Here is a 17,099-nt window from a genome sequence, read left to right as displayed (position 1 = left end):
ATCTTTCAATATTCTTTGTTCAAACTCTTTATAGGCCCCGCAAGCACAGTTCTGTGCTGCATGCCACTTGCTCCATCAGTAACTATTTTATTACTGTCTTCTTTGCTGTGACAAAACACTTTCAAGCCCTTTGGATATATGTAATTTATGAATAGCTTTATTCAGTATCGTGCAGACAGTCTGCAGATGTAGGCATGGTTTACGCTTACGGTTGCTGGTCACTTTGTTCTTGGTTAGCCGTGAATGCTCTTGTGGGAGATGTGCTCTGTACACAGATATGTTGTGGTGGGAATCCTCTGCTCTCCCTCTGCTCTCCCTCCTGTCTGGTATAGGGCTGCACATGCAGAAGTCGGATTTTACTGAATTTTCTTAGAGGCTGTTATTCATTTATTTTATATCCTATATAGTGAGAAGGAGGATTTGTTTGGGTTTTCTTTTACCTTTCTTGTGATTCTGATAGGAAAATGGAAAAGCATGTTGGAGAGATGGACAACGTCATCTTCTGAAGCCTTTTTTCTGAAATTTGATAGCATGCTATGTGATGTATGTTAGACACAGGGCATGCAGGTAGTGGTAGAGTCTATTTCTTTTCTTGATATAGTAGAATCTGATCTTTTTAAGATTGTTTGGAGTTTTTCCCTTATGAAATTCAAGATGGGAAGTTCTTTTCAGAAATACAGAAATGCTGTCAAACAGCACCGATCTGCAATGTTTGGAGATTTTTTTCCCCTTGCCCCTAAGCTATCCTATTTAAAATGCAAAACAGAAGCTAGATGGTTTTTTTAACTTTTCACTTCGTGATTTCATTCTATTTGATTGCTAATATCAATGTGTTGATTAATTTATGCTACAAATAAAAAATCTTAAGATCTTTTCATTATCTTATTTTACAATGCCTGTATTTCCATTATGATTTTCCTACTAAAATATGTAAGAAAAGTTCTCATTTCTGTCACAGAAGCATCAGAGTACACGCTATCATCTATGCTTCTGCAGAAATTACTTACCCTTGTGGGTCAGGCCTCATTTAGGATACAATTGATAAGATTATCGTCCTTTGGTTGACTCCAAGTTCCTTCCTTGAGGGTGTCTGAATAAACTGCATGGTGTTTATTAAATGTAGATTTTTATATTTAATTTTGTTTCTTAGTTACAACACCTATCACCTTGTACTTGTTAGGCAGGATTAATGGGGCAGAGATACTGGGTTACACGAGCTCAGATGGTGCCTCCTGCAGAGTGACAGAAATACTGACAGATCTAATAAAGTGTAACCACTGCTTTGGATTCAACATACTTGTTTGTCTCTTGGTTATGTTGTCTGCATTCTGGCTCCAGGGAACATTCTGCCTATTTATTCTGAGTAGTAAGTGGCAAACTGCTAATGAACATCAGCAGTACACCTCAGCAGTCGCAGTGGCACTTCCCACGCTGTCTGTAGACAGAACACGTAATGTCGTTAGGTCATTTAAAGAAAAGATATAGTTTACATTCCTTCCATTGCACAGTATGTTGTTAAATTTTCCTGAATTCCCACAGAAAGAAAGGATGCGCGTGCTAGCATGCCTTCAAACTGTTACTACTGGGAAGAGTATGTACTGACCATCAATGGTTGGCAGTAACCAGCCTTTGTATGGGTAGATGCAGCTCCCAGGGATGCATCAGGAGTGCTGGACATCTATGAAAGGGGAGCAGAGCAAGATGGTGACCCTGAGGAATGGAATCAAAGTCAGTGGTATTTCAAGATTTTATTCCTGGGCCTGGTTTTGTATTGGTTTTTTTGAATAGCCAGTACATCCCAGAAGGCCGCTGCTTGCCCTGGCCGGGTTTTGTGCCTTTCAGAATGCAAATCACTGGCCCTTGCTTTGAAAATGCAAACCTGGTAGTGGTAGTGTTCTGCAAAGCTCCTTTCCAAAGCAAGGCTCATAGCTACACCTCTCCTCTTGCATCTCTTAGGAAACAGGCTGGAATCGCGCATCTGAATCAGTTCTCGTTTGCTTTTTTGTAAAGTGTTGTAGTGTGACAGCTACCCCAGTTAAATTCCTTCCCTCTGTCCTTTCTGGGGAAGGAAAGATAGCTCCTGCAGCAGCTGCCTCAGTAATGAGAAGAGTTGGCTTGGTGGTGGGCATAAGGGAAAATAAAAGAAGTTCCTTCTGCTTCCCATCAGCCTTCCTGAAATAAGGTGGCAGGAAGATAATTATTTCAGTAGTGCCACCAAAGCCTGAAGGGAGTACAGAGAAAATTATAGCAAATGTGTGTTTTAGGAGTAAACGTAATACCTTGAGCCTTTCCATCTCGTGTTCATTGTACATCCTGTCTACATAAGAGCTGTTCTTGTTTGTTACTTTTAGAGAGGGCACAAAGTTCCTGCCTTAGGAATTCATATAGGGTCATCACCACCCCTAAATATTCCTCCAGCATTTATCCTCAGAGCGCTTCTCTTAGGTGGGGAAGTGTCATTATGTTGGTTGTACAGATGAGGAACTGAGCCTATCAAGTCTAAATGACCAGTCCAGAAATCGGGCAAGACGAAGGTGTGAATCACTCTGAGTAGGCGCTTAGCTGCGAGGGAAGAAATATGGGCAGGAGAGGTTTTTAGCAGTTCAATTTGTCTGAACAGTAGCAAAGCATTCATCGCCCCGGGTACCGTGAAGCACACACCCACCAGAGTGAAAGTTATGATATTAGTTCCTTCCTCAAACATGCACATTTTCTTCCTTCTTGTTGCTTCTCTCTAAGGAGATTATATTTTCAATTTCCAGCTATCTCAAGACTGGTTTTGGAAGGGTATTTAAACCTGCAGACCAGCTTTCTATCTTAGTAGCTACTTGCTTGTCAGGATTGCCTTTGGTGCCATTTGTGTCTTTTTCTCTTTTCCAGAGACTTCTTTCTGCCATAATCTCTCCAAAACGGAGTTTTTCACTTCTTCCTTTATCTCGTCTTTCTCCTTCTCAGTAGTGGAGGTCTCGGACTAATACTGGAAAACTCTGCCATGCTCAAATTTTTGGATTGTGCAAACTGAACCTTATTGCAAAGTGATAGAGCTTCAAGGCTTTCTCACATGGAGCAAATGCTTTTGGTGCAGGCTCCCATGTAGAAGCTGTGAGAGAAGTGTGCTGCCTGGCTGTTATGAAATTAAATGGTGTTAATGCCCAGGAAATACTTCCTAAGATATTGGAAGATTAATCTTCCAGAAACACTTCCACAGTCACTGTTTTTTTACTAGAAGAACCTGGATAAACTGAGGTATACCAATGAATATATACATTTTTGCAGAAGTGAAATACTCTGATAGAAATAGAGATTTCGGCATGGCCTACAGCCTCTGGTAATTTCCAGAGACTCAGGGAGAACCTGAATTACAATATCTTGTTTCATGTAGGTCTGTAAATGAAAAGAAATTGGTATAAGCTGGATGCACCATACTTAATTTAGCCATCTTTTCACCCCGGCATTGTGCTACTAGTTTCCACAGTAGCTCCTGTTAATGGGAAAAAATAAAAGCCTTCTATTTTAAAATTATTAAATGTTAACACTTTCCTAATATAAATAGACAAGAACACAGTACAAAATTAGCACAGATCCTGCAGATGGTAGAAAGAAATGTTTTCACTTGTTAATAATGACAATGAGTTGCTGATTTCTGATTCGCTTGCCTTTCCCAAGTTAATTATGAACCCTTGCATAAAATTCTATTTTAGTATTCTTTCTATTTGTTTTACTATCAGGAGAAAAAATGACTGAAAAAATGCGAAGTGTTAGCAAGGATAACACAGGAATCCTGTCGATGCCTTGTGGAGAAGGTGAGGTCAAGGAGCTGTTGCTAGATTCAAACCTACGGTTGTTCCATCAGCTCCATCTGATGACTGGGTACCTGTCTCAGACAAAATGATTTAAACTGCTATTCTTCTCATTTTGACAAACAAAATCCATCACAACTAGAAACACAGTTTCTGCCTATGAACAGTAAGCTAGCTGAATTAGAAACAACTCCATTTAAAGAGGACCCCTATATGACTGTGTCACCCATTTTCAAACTGTGTATACCATATTTGATTGAAAGGTAAAAGTGGATGATCCACTTTTAGAAAGCACATGATGATAAAGAAATATAGCTATAAATGACAGGGGAAATTGGTTTTTTCCTGTGCTAGCAGCCAGCGTGCTACTTATTTTGGTTGACATTAAGGTGTCAGAGATTTAACTACTGTCTACTGAAAATACATAAATTATGAAAATTATCACATTTACCCAAAAAAAAAAATTAAAAAGCATAAACTATCTAACACTCTACATATATACTATATGTAGATAGATAGACGTAGACTTTGTATATTTCATTCACATTTTTATTGACTGAATCAAAAAGCATATATTCCATTCCTGCAAAAAATTGTAAGATGTTTTGTACATAATGTTCCTTTCAAAGAAGCACTAGTTGTCCAAGTGTATTTGGCCCATGGTCGGGTTGGACAGGAAAAATTTTTCATTTACTTCCCAGATTTTGGATTCCAGTATTCATTAGTGTTGTCTTTAATTTCAGCTGTGGCCAGTTTGTGTTTTGGCTTGGTTGGTCCTCTGTTGTCACCCCATGTTATGCAACATTATTATGTAGATGTTTTACATTTCTGTTCTGTTTTTAGTAGATGCCACATGTTTATAATGAGGTATTTATAACCTTACTGATAGTCTGTCAGTGTTACTGAAAGCAATTATATGTTGTCCTCCTTATATCTATCTGGTTTGAGGTAACTGCTGCAGTTTAAACCTGCTTTTGATTGCATACTGCTTATTACTATGTGCATAAATTGTTGGCAGGTTGGTCAAGACACTCCAGAAGGTCCCTTTGAGCCTTGCATGTGTCTTTGCTAATCAGTGTAATTGCAAGTAAGTGAGCCTGCAGTGATGCATAAAGCAGGTTTAAGGGAGTATTCTATTTAAAGGGACCTTTTGGCTTACTTCAGTGGAAGATTTATGATGGTTTGGGGTTTTTTTTTAGGAATTCTGTCCAGTTCTTTAGAATTTTCAACTTCCTAGTGCAATGGCAATTTTTCTGTTGGGGGTTCCCAAAGTCAAAATCGCATGCCTGCAGTTGTTTCCTATTTGTGATGTTATTTTCTAATTGGACTTTGTAAGGTATTACGCTTGTGACTTTTTGTATAGTAAATCATATTTAACAATATTACGGCAAAGGGCTGACTATTTAGTACTTAGGATCTTGAAGCAGTTTATCAGTTTAATAATTTTCTGCAAAAGTGCCCTTGACATTAGCTTAGTTACTGGAGTGCATAAACACAGATGTGAAATTTTATTGTGATATAAACATTCATTTAGAGGTGGCAACTATTTGTAGTCCTGTTGCTCTTTGGAAATTTGATTTGAAAATGAGTAAACACTGTTTTATCCCACTCTGAGGTCCCTTTTCCACAGACTTGAGTGAAGAAGACTCAGACTCTTCCATGAGTTGTTTTCTTCACCTTGATGTAATTCTTAAAATCTCTATTATATCCCTTTTTTTTGCAGGTTTATATTAGATGTCATTCCAGTGTTGATCATATTAAATATCCCATTTCTTAATTATATTCAAGTTTTGTAATGGAGCAATGCAAGTATAAGGAAGCCTGGCCAGTGAAAGGCCTAATTAATTAGCAGCTTTTGATATTTAGTATAAAAAGATAAGTAAGACGATAAATGTGTAAAGTGGATTGCTTTTGGAACCAAAGAGAGGATTTTGGCATTACATAAACTGAGAATTGGATTATAAGGATATAATGTGTTTTAGGTTTAGATACGTATCCTGGATATTACAAACTTTTCAAACGGACAACGTGAAAAGCCATGTATGTGCTTAAATTGTCATGATGGCGTAACCATGGTAATACTGCTGCTACAAGGTTGACGTAAATTTGGTTCAATATATGCTTAGCTAAGAGAATAAGACTGCCAAATGTCATTTGGGGCTCATAACTCTATGTAGTTAAAGAAAATGGAGACATGGGATAAATGCAGAAGGTATACAAATGCCTCTTAAGAGCAGCTCTGTGAATTAGCTTCTCCTCCGCCTCCAACATCCAATCACTATGTCCTGTCAAGTCAAGGAAATTAGGAAGGTTAAGCATGGAGATAGATAACTGCTAGCACAAAACACAGCTTTAAGAAGTGCTTGTTTTGATTTTGACAAGAAAAGATGTCCATTCATTTCTTGCTTAGTTTCTCCTCTGCAGATAAGCAAATTCTCTGTAACAACTTTAAACAAGTGCTTCGAGGAACTTACCAAGCACAGAGGCAGGTGACTTCAAGACTTTAAGCTTAATTATTTTTTAAATAATAGATTTAAGATAAGATTCACAATTTTCAAATCTACTTGCTTAGGCACTAAAATTTGCTTTTATGTTTTAAATGCTTTTCATTCAAAAGGGAGATTTGAAGGGTACTAGCTCTAATAAATCTTTCCTACTCTTTCTTTAAATGGATGTAATTGCAAGTACAATGTCCTACCACAATCAATTTTAAAAGTTGATTAAATCTTTTGTACTAATTTACTTCTAATTAGGTGTTTTAAATAACAGTTGTTTTCAACATTAACAAAATTATTTGTGTGCTGAAAATTCGTATCTGTTTACTCTGGATTGAAGCCAATGGCCAAATGAGGAATTACATATTATAGTTTCTTCAGTATTTCTTTCTTCAAGTACAAAAGCCTTTTCAGTTCCCAAAGGTTATGTAATAGTTTGACTCCCTCCCATTGCTTGAGATACTTTTAATCAAGGTATTCTTGAACCTCTGCCCTGAGTTTTGTGAGCCAGTGAGGATTTCATATAAAATGCCAAACTCCGTCACATCTCCTGCAAGTCTCAGATTGCAGTAAAACATGCATTTCATCTCACAGCTCAAACTTTGCATGGAATAGTTTATGGTTCCTTGCTGTTACATTTAAAATCTTGTTATGGGGAAAAAAGGAAACCAAGGTTTTGTTGAACACAGAAAAACTACTTGTTACTGCTACCTGGGTAAATTAAGCTTATGCCACACCATTATGCAAAGCTAAGCAAAAGCAAAACAAATGAAGCCACCTGGTACAGAAGCAGTTGCTAGAGTTAATCAAGCTAAAGGTCCAAGTGCCCCATCACAACTTCAAGCAACTCAGCTTCGGAGGTCTCACCAAGGTGGTACAAACCCTCTGGCCTGTTACTAGCAATGGCAATGGCATGGTTAGTGGGCTACAGGGCTTCTCTGCTTTTCTACCCCAGTAATCAGTACTTTAAGGTTTTACAGAGAACCTTCAAAAATCACTATTGCATCATCATATTTTTTAGAAAATACTTTAAATATCTATTTGTACTTCTCCAGACTAGTAAGCTGACATTTCACAGTCAGTGGATGTGCTATAACAAGGCACAGCTGTGTAAGGAGGAACACCGTTGTACTTTACGGTACAATTCTACGGTCTGGCAAAGTTTAAATTTTAGATTTTAGCATCACCTACAGAAAACATTGTCATCATTTCTAGAAATGTGGAAGTGATTTCCAAACAAATTCAGAACAGGAATTAATTGGTATTTTAATACCTTCCTGTGAACCCATTGTGCAATCACTTACTGAGACACCAAATCTTTGTAGCCATTTTCCTTGCAAACCAGGAAGGTAAAAGGCTGTACAGCTTACACCTGTAAGTTGTTGGGAAACTGATTTCCAACCTATAGGCTATGACAACTTCAAGAAATTCCAGAGCCATTCAAAACACATCCTATTTAGAGCTCCTGTGTAATGGCAAACCTAAAAGTAATTTAATAAATTGTGTAATTTTGCTTCAGAAATGATGCTGTCTTATCAAATAACACTTATGCAAACAATATTGACAGTTCAGCTGAATCATTTTGTACAAAATCTATTGCAATTTACTGTCTAATTATAAAACAATCTTTGCCCCCTTTCTCAATATGCTGTCACTATTTTGGCTCTGAAAATGGGAAAACCCACTGATAGGATTTGTTGTATTCATGAAGAGTCATTCTGAACTTTTTCTGAATTATCAGATTAACTGCTTCACCCCCTGCTGCTCCCAGTTGAATAAGGAGAGGTTTTAAAACAGATGCTTTCTAAAATCTTCTGCCCTGCTTTCTTAGCAACAGGCTGGGGCACCGATTTATTGTGTAAGGTGTTACATTCAAAGTATTGTTATAGGTAAAAGGGAACATACTGATACAACAGTGATAGAAAACCTTCCTCAGGTTCTCAGTGCCTGTTTCCGGGGAGATGAACAGGGGAGAGCCAGAACAACTCACCGGGGTGCCGAGGTCTCGGCTGGGAGCAGCGCGATGCCCCTGGCAGGGGAGTCCCTCTCTCCTCTCTCTTAGGGGTCTGCTTGGGGATGGTTTCATCAGTTTTCCCATCACAGCCTGCCTCCTTCTCCCTGCTTCCCGGGCAAATTCCCATTCACTTGTCCTGAATTTTCCACACTCAGTCCCAGCACAAAACCCAAGGTGGTCCCTTTTTGCTCTCCTTTTCTCACCGGCACTGGGATCACTCCCATGTATGAACCACATCAACGTCCAAGTCTAAATGGGAAATAACTATTTTTCCCTTGTACCATCAGCGAGATGCATCTTCTATGGAAAATTCATTCAAGTTGTTTTGATTCATATGGCAATGAAACCAATTTCGTGATTTCCTTGTTAATATACTACATAAATGATTTTCGGATTTATTTTTTTTACTTTGGTCAAATCTAAGTGTAAGAGGAAATATTGAAGAAGGCAATCTGGAGTGATAAATAAGGACATCTGTTGCAGCACGTGGCTTGACATAACAGCTGCATTGAACTTTGTCAGCAAGTAGTAATCTTTTGGAAAAATTCAGCTGGGCATATAATTTTGATGCCCCTGCCTGAATGATGGAGTATTAAAACACTTGCAGTGTAAAACCACTCTGTAGTTTGAAATGTTTGCCATTTGCAACACAGAATACTTAAATTTTATTTTGAAAACAGTTTTTGTTTAGAAACAGATCTGAATATTTCACTTGTTTGTTTACAAAATGAAAGTTTGAGGATATGCTGAAACATTTTCATTTTGTGATGAAATTACTTTGTTCACTGTGGCCACTATTTTTTTTTTTTTTATTTTTAGGTTCAGAGGCCAACCTCCCTTCTTCCCTCCCAAATAATCTTATTTTCAGTGCTGTGTTTATCTTAGATAACAATTTTAAGATTTGGCTAGTAAATAAGTGTTTCCTTTTTTTTTTTTTAAAGCAACTGTACACTGAGCCTTTCATTTTGCATGTAGATGCAACTTTATAGATAGGACTAACTTCCTAAATAGTTTTTGTGAGAAAGGAGTTTAGTTCTTAGAGCTGTAACTTGATGTTCAGTTTTAAGTATAACATTTTTGTTCTCTGTATTAGAGTATGTTGCCAAACATATATTTTGATTTTGGGTGCTAGAAAAAAATCTTCAGTAAAATACATATGTAAGCATTGAAAAAAAAATCTTTCCATTCATATATGCATCCTTGTTTGATTTCCTTGCTTTCTAATAAAGTATTTAATTGGGAATGGTATTGCCATTAGTCATGTGTTAGGATTAAATTTTGTTTGAAAACAGTTGATTTATTTTTTCCTGTGTTTCTCTCACTTAGAATTAATTGCTTTTGGTTTGGCTTCTGTGCTTTATGGGACCAGTTTAATTTCATCAGTTAGGAAAACAAGTTAAGCAGGAACCACTGGTCTTTCCACAGTAACTTAAGTCAACTCTTCCAGTAATTCCTCTACTGTCTAACGTTAAAACTAATAATTGTCTAACATTCTTGTCTGACAGTTCTTCCCTTCCACAGTTATACGTTATTTTAAAGTGTACAGCAGAAAAAGAGCAGCAACGTTAGGTCAAAATTCAGTCCTGTGAGAATAATACAGACTTTTTCAGTTAATGCAATAGCATTTGGACAGAATTTGTTTGCAAGCAATATTAAAATTGGTCCCTCCTTTTGTTTTAATAAAAGCCTAGATGTAATTTTGGAATGAAAAGAGCAGTAATTAAGAAAGAAAGAGTTAGCTTTTCAGAGGAAATGCTTATATTACTTAAATTATATGTAGTCATGTACTCATATGTAGTCAAGATCAAGCTGTGTTTGTTTATAATTAAAAAAAAACCCAATAATCTTTATTCTCTGTGGAAGTTTTTGCTTTGTAAGGCTATAAGTGGCTGCAAAGGGAAAATTCGTCTGGCTGCAGCTTCACTTATTGTTCCTCAGACTCCTGCCTGCTTATGACTTTTACTGAAACTCAGTCTTTCTCAATTTGCACTTTTCATGGGTCCTCTTATACACAGATAGAAAACCACCTCTGTGCATGTAAATAAGTGAATTACAGAAAGGTGTGCATAGGTATTTGTTCAGTAACCAGATAAAAAATTATTTCAAGAAAATTGGTGAAACTTCCTCCTCTGTTATGCCAATTTTAAACTTCTTTTTATAGTGTGCTTTTAAGGAGCTGTGTTATGAGCTGTGAATTGCTCGGGTGCCAGAATTCAAATCAGCCACTTTTTGTTTCCTACAGAAAGTCTGTTACCAAGACCAATTCCTCACCTTGATGGCTGAGCTGGGCGTGAAGTCTTATTGCACTTTGTATTAAGAAATGTTGTGGTTGGTATTCAGCATCTTTACAGCAGAACTGCTGTGATACATCGGGAGCCCACACCCTGCTGCCACGGAGCAGATCCGGCTCTGCAGAGCCGCGTTGCAATTACAGGGGGCTCCGAGTGTCAAAGCTGCAGTAAGAGCCAGCAAATGACTTTCTAGCACTTGAGAGCTTGGAGTAGAAGATGCTTTTCCTAAGGACTCCAGCAAAAGATCCCTTGTGGTTGGCTTCTGTGCAGGGTATTTAGCTCTTAGATTTCAATCTTAATTGTCATGTTCATGAGGGGAACTCCCTGTAGTACCCGTGTGCCTTCAGCATATAAACAAAAAAGCCTGCCAACGCCGTGTTCGCTCCTCCTAGGATGCAGTCTCCCAGCACTACCAAATGGCATTCTGCATCAGTCCATGACCAAACTATTAAATTAAGATGGAAAAGAAAAACCTAGATGAGTTGGAAGACTTTTAGATTTTTATTTTTACAAAGAATATTAAATAAGCAAAATCTTAGTATTAATTTAAGGTTGACTTAAACATACCAAATTGAGAAGAATTAAAGTCTTATTTCTCCCAATAATATTTGTTTACTTACGATCCTTTTACCCTATAATTTATTTGGCAAAGTCCATCTTTTGCAGCACAATAAAAAAAAAAAAAATATGTGGTGTCAGTGTGGCAGGGGCAATGCTCTTTGTAAAAGATGACTTTTCCAGTTTCTTGGTTTCCATTTATATTTGTAGTCTAAGTTGTTCTAAGAGGCTTTTTTATATATATAAAAGTCATAATTTCAGGTAGCATTAAATCATGCACTGAATAATTGTTTAGACTTTCCTGATTTTGCACATGCTCTCTTGCTAGGGTGATATTTTTTGCATGGAAGTATATGATCTCTATTTTCGTAACTTTGAATGGAATAAGGTTAGCATGTGGCTCATCAGGTCTTTAGTTATGTGTGACTGTAGATATACATATGTGAGTACCAGTTCTAAGTAAAACACTGGCTAAAAAATGCATTGAAGAGTTTAATTAGGATGAGTTTGAGCTCCAGCTTGATTCAGAGATGATGGTTTTTTGGCTCAGACTGCTCCATTAAATTGAGTGAGTTCAAATTTTTAAAATATTTTGCTTTGCTTCTTTAGGGTAAGTGATGCAGTATCTATTGCAATAGCTTAAATTAATTTATGTAAAAAGGAGTACTGTTTCTAAGCTGAAAGCATGGTGGATAAGCTCTGTCTGCTAAGCAGTAGTAATTTCTCATCAGCCTGGACTGTGCTTTTAAAAGGGCTGATCTTGTCTTCAATCTTCTGGACTTCGGCTAAGAGAAAGAGAAATCAAAGTTTTCCTGGTTCTCTGTTCTCTCTGTTCCCTCTTCCAATGGCAACAAACTTAAATTGCCTTAACTAAGATCTATGTGTCGTTTTCCTTATGAACTATATCTGTACAGTTATGTCTTTGAAAAGGTTGATTATAACCTTTTTCAAAATTAACCAGTTTTTAAATTTTATTGTTGTTATCTGTGAAAGCCCTTCTTAGAAAAGGTGATTTGCTTTTAGTGCGTTAAATAACCCGTTGAACATAGTAGATACATGTCCTCTGATAAGCTACTCCAGAAGATATAACTTGGTACAGCAAGATCTCCATAGCGAGCATTCCCGTAGACAACTCTAAGAGTCCTTCACCTGATGTCTGCAAGACTGGTAACTGGTACTCAGACCCAAAATGCATCTTCCAACTGGAACCAGCTGAATACTTTCAGTACCAGTTTCTCCTTAGTTTTAAACTCAAAATGAGATTGCAAGATACTTTTTCTGTGTGCTTCAGTTTGTTATATGTAAGGGTGAAAAACTTCAACCTGCAAATAGACATAATCGGTCTAGTGTAGCTATTTTTCTCTTTCTGTGAAGCATCCAACACAACCTAAAGTGATCTGCAAATGGGGAGACAAAATGCCTATTCTGAATGCCTCACAACCTTAAAAGCAAGCAGATAAGATACTATGAACGCAAGTGATTAAGAGATGTTCAGTCTGATTAGTTCCGTATTTCCCCTTCTCTCCCAAGAGTCAGTCTATGGATGCTAAACTGTTGAGTTGGACTATTGAGTTGTTGGATTAACAGTTCTCTTCCAATACATATATAGCAGGATGCGTCCCACTATTCGTGATGAATCACTGGTACACTGAGTCCGGTCCCTTCCCTTCCTGCGGGCAGCGGATGACACACAAATGATTTAGGGGGCAGTCAAGGCACCTCTATTCCAGACTTGCTTATTGTGCTCGGAAACCCAATTCAGTCAGGGCTTTCAGAGTAAGGTGGCAAATGATCTCAGTGACCAGCTAAGGGCATGCAATGCATACATGCTTGAAAAATATGTTCAGAGTCATATGGAGAAGAGGTAGCTCCATAATGGAAGGTGCCTCAGGTAAAAGATCTATTTTTTTATCACTTCCCCTTGCACAGTCAGGGCAATGGATCATCTTCTTAGACCCCACATAAATCTAGCTCCAGGTCGTCCTCAGCAAAAGTAATGGGAACTGAATTGCCAGTGCCCTTTCATAATTGCAGATCCTTAATTAAGCAAGGGTACAAGGAGGCACTTAAAATGCCAACCTCAGCAAGCAGCAGACTCCACTACTTGTGCAAATAAATTCCAACTTGTCAGAATAAAATTGTTTTTTTCATTAATGTGGTTGGTAGTATTCAAAGACTTAAAATTAGATCAAACGCATTGTTCTAGGGTGGAAGAAGATTATCTTACTCCTTAAAACTGTGTGTGAGGTGCGAAAACTTTGAAGACTGTGTCAGGCTTACTGGGCAGTGCCGTTTTGCTTGATTCTGCCCTGACTTACAATCATTTTAGGAGAAGGAACAACAGCTAATGTAGTCTGGTGATCCCTTCATCCTCTTACTGTGAAGGTTTAATTTCCAGTTAGTGAAACCAGACCCCACTTTTTGGCTGTTGGGTGAATATGTAGGTTTTTATTTGGATTTGGAGCTCGCCTGTTACTATGGCAGTTTATTGAGCAAAAGCTTGTGTGCTGTGTCAAGTGGATTTTAAATAGAGAAAAAGGGCTTAAAGAATAGTTCCAGGCGTCTCAACTATTCTGAATACCAACTTATCATTAAGTTTATGTGAGTTTACTTTTAATTAGCAAGAACCTAGAGTGAGTAGAAAATAGTGTAGACATGCACATTTTTAAGCATTTTGCTAGACAGGGCTATTATGTTTGCTTCTTTTCTATTTTTTTCTTCATTGCCAGTTTATGACTAGTTCTTGAAGCCCAAAGTACTGTTTTGTTTTCATCAAAGCACTCTTTTCTGCTTCACTTCCAAAATAGGACTCCTTCACAAAGAAGCAACACATTGTCTTGCATAAGAACTAAATCGGACCTTGAAGGGGGAAAGATTTGTGTTCTGATTCTCTACTTCTATACCATGCACATCATTTACACCTGTCTAGATAAATGTAAAAAAAAATTGTTGTTTGTACTGACTAAAACCAGCAAAATACTAGGTATTTCAGGAATAGTAGATGTGCCAATAAAGCTTACCAAGAACAGGTCATAGAAAAGTGAGTATAAATATCTTTGTGAAGGTCTTTATTCCTTTAAATATGGCATTACTTTTCATAAAGGCATTCAGAACAGAATTCAAACAAAGTCTCTTTTCCCTTTAAGGCAGCAATTCTTAAATGAAAAAATGAACAGTATTCTTATTTCTGCTTTTTTAAATTTTTTTGGTCTGTAGCTAAAGTCTGTCAGTTTCTGCCTGTTTACCACACAGATTATTTTAAGGTGGGGTTTTTTTTCTTTAGTATGCTAAGCAAAATTTTTACATTAAACTGCATAACTGTCTTTGCATACAGTTCCATACAAAATAATTAAAACATGAAATTGTATAACTGAAACAGTGTCCCCATAGAGGTAATTAGTTTTAAAGGAAAACTTAAAAATGTAGGTTGATTCCTGTTAATTACACCTCTCCTTCAAAACACAGAATGCTAAAGAAGGCCTTGAGCAAGTGGTGTTCTTGCTGCTTATATTTATAAATGTCTGAGTCTATGTTCGTAAGGTCTTTAGCAGTTTCCTCCCACCACCACTCACTTTGGGTTTTCATAGTGTAATGTTCATATTTGTAACCTCGTGTATATCATGATGATGATAAGCTTTCTCTGTGTTGGTTCGAGACTTGATAGCCGTAAAGGCAAAACTCAATTTTGCCGCTAAAAGTTAGGTGTGGGGCCAGGCTACTGTCACTACAGGAAGGAGAGTAGGAAGGAGTAGGGTTGGACTCTAGAGAAGAGGACATGTGTTGGCAAGGGGAGAGGGAGGAAGAGGCAGGCTTGCTCTTCCAGCTGCTCCTGGGAGGACGCTGGACTAAAATAAAGACCACTGCTTCTTCAGAGCAGCGTATTGCCCTCTGGCTTCCCCCAGCACTAGTTCCTGCCCAGCAGCAGCCGGCTCTTGGCGCAGCACGAAAATCAAACGTGCTTTTCCAGCAAATATACAAATACATACAAGGGAATGAAAACCAGGGCCTCTTTTGCCCCCAACAATTTCTTGCCTGCTTTCTGTGTGGCACATCTGCAGCAGCCCTGATCCTTGCGGCTGTGCTCAGAAAGCTTTGGCTCTTGATTGCTCTTCCTTTTCTTTGGCACATTATGGATTTTAACAGAAGGGTTTTTTTTTAAATTCCAGTAAATCTCCTTGTGGGTTGCACCATTAAGCTGCTTGTTTCTGTGCAAAAATGGTAGTATTCTGTAACTTTGTATACGAAAATATTGACAAAATAAAAAAGGACTTGTTGAAGGCCGGGATAATACCATACTACTGTATCAGGCTGTGAAAGAAGTCTTTTTGCTTGTAGTACCAACTAGCCCAGACAGTTACTCTCATTACATTGAAGATCACAGAGTTGGGGTTTTGTTCTCTCAATGCGTATCTATCAACAGTGATAGTCTTAGCATAAATCAGAACCTATTTTCTGCTATTGGTTTTTATTAATTTTATTTAGAAGGAAGAAGTCTGAAGTCCAAGCCCTAAAAAAATACATGTAGTACTCCTTCATTCCAAATGTGGTTCACAGCCTAAATAGGCCTAGGTCATAACCAGCTGCTCAGTTTTTAGGCTTAGCTCTGAGAAATTTCCAATGTTGCTGTGACTACTTGTTGTGCATTCAAAGCTATATTCCCACTGCAAAAGCGTGCAGGTATCATTCAGCCCCGTTTACAATGTAATCTTTTTTTTCTTGACAGAAACAGCTTTATTAAGCATGCCAATGCTGTGAAATGTTTTGTTGTTTTTCTTAAAAACAAAAACTATTCAATCTTTTTTGCAGAAGTGTTAATTATTAGTCGTCTGCTTTTTTTGTAGGAGTTCTCTGGAATCTGTCCTCCTGTGATGCACTGAAAATGCCAATCATCCAGGATGCCCTCGCAGTGTTGACCAATGCAGTGATCATCCCTCACTCTGGATGGGAAAACTCTCCGCTCCAGGATGATCATAAAATACAACTCCATTCATCACAGGTGCTGCGCAATGCCACTGGGTGCCTAAGGTGAGTACTGCAAAACATTTGCTTTGCCTTAATCATCTTGCTTTGGCTTGAATTGGTATTTCTCATTCTTAGGCATCTGTAAAGTAAATAATTGGGTTGTGTGTCAGCAAAGACTGTGACTTCCAGTGCTGTAAACTTAAAGTTGGAAATCAATTAGAAAACAAACTTCAGGCCTTTCAAAAAACAATCTCTAGAAGCGCTGCTGTGGGTTTTCTGTTCTCCTTTTCTTAGCAGCTTTGACCAATCTTCTCATCCAAGCTTATATATTACAGATGTTTTTGTGTAGATTTGTCCCATTTCCCCAGTTGCTTAGGTGAAGTCAATGTGTTCTCGCTATTACACCCAATTTAATCAGCACAGAAAGTAATGAAGATGCTCACAAAAAGTAACACGCCTTATGGGTTCCAGATGCCATTGCTGGAGTTACGATGAATATATGAAGTAGATTTTTTCTGCTCTGTAAAGATGAGAAATGGATTTCAATAAGAGACCAACCAATTTAACATTGTGCAACTAGAATACTTAAATAGATCCTTAACAATTATGATATTTATTTATATTTGTATGCCAAACTTGTATATGCAACACCAAGGTGCACTTATATAAATAGGTGCAATATGATCTGTTCGTTCCTAAAAATCACTGTAGATGTGAGAATGAAAATAGGATGAGTAAGAAGAGTTTCAGTTCTGACAAAACCTTATAAAAGGATTGAGTCATAGCAATTTCTGAATTCCAATCCATATCATTTTGTTGAAATATTTTAACATATTAGGCAAGTTCTTTTAAGCGTTGGGGTTTTTTGCCCTTGTATATTGGAGGTTCTGTAATCTGTCTGAGAGACATGAAAATCGATTAGTTAATATCTTTACACACATCACAGGAAAATTGTTAGGTGAATAGTATTTATCAGTAA

At 37.6% G+C, this 17,099-nt stretch overlaps 1 protein-coding gene across 2 annotated transcripts in view; it reads left to right on the top strand.

Moving 5' to 3' along the window:
* The window catches only part of CTNND2 (catenin delta 2), a 700,253-nt gene that overhangs the window by 539,192 nt on the left and 143,962 nt on the right, over positions 1-17,099 (top strand). For both annotated transcript variants that reach the window (XM_050891195.1, XM_050891194.1), the window contains exon 12: positions 16,000-16,183. In XM_050891195.1, the coding sequence (XP_050747152.1) occupies positions 16,000-16,183 (184 nt within the window). The remainder of the gene's footprint in view (positions 1-15,999; positions 16,184-17,099) is intronic.

This window comes from Gymnogyps californianus, chromosome 2 (genome assembly GCF_018139145.2).
Source record: "Gymnogyps californianus isolate 813 chromosome 2, ASM1813914v2, whole genome shotgun sequence".
Taxonomy (NCBI): Eukaryota; Metazoa; Chordata; class Aves; order Accipitriformes; family Cathartidae; genus Gymnogyps; species Gymnogyps californianus.
Note: the sequence above shows the minus strand (reverse complement) of the source record. Positions and strands in the feature narration are given on the sequence as shown.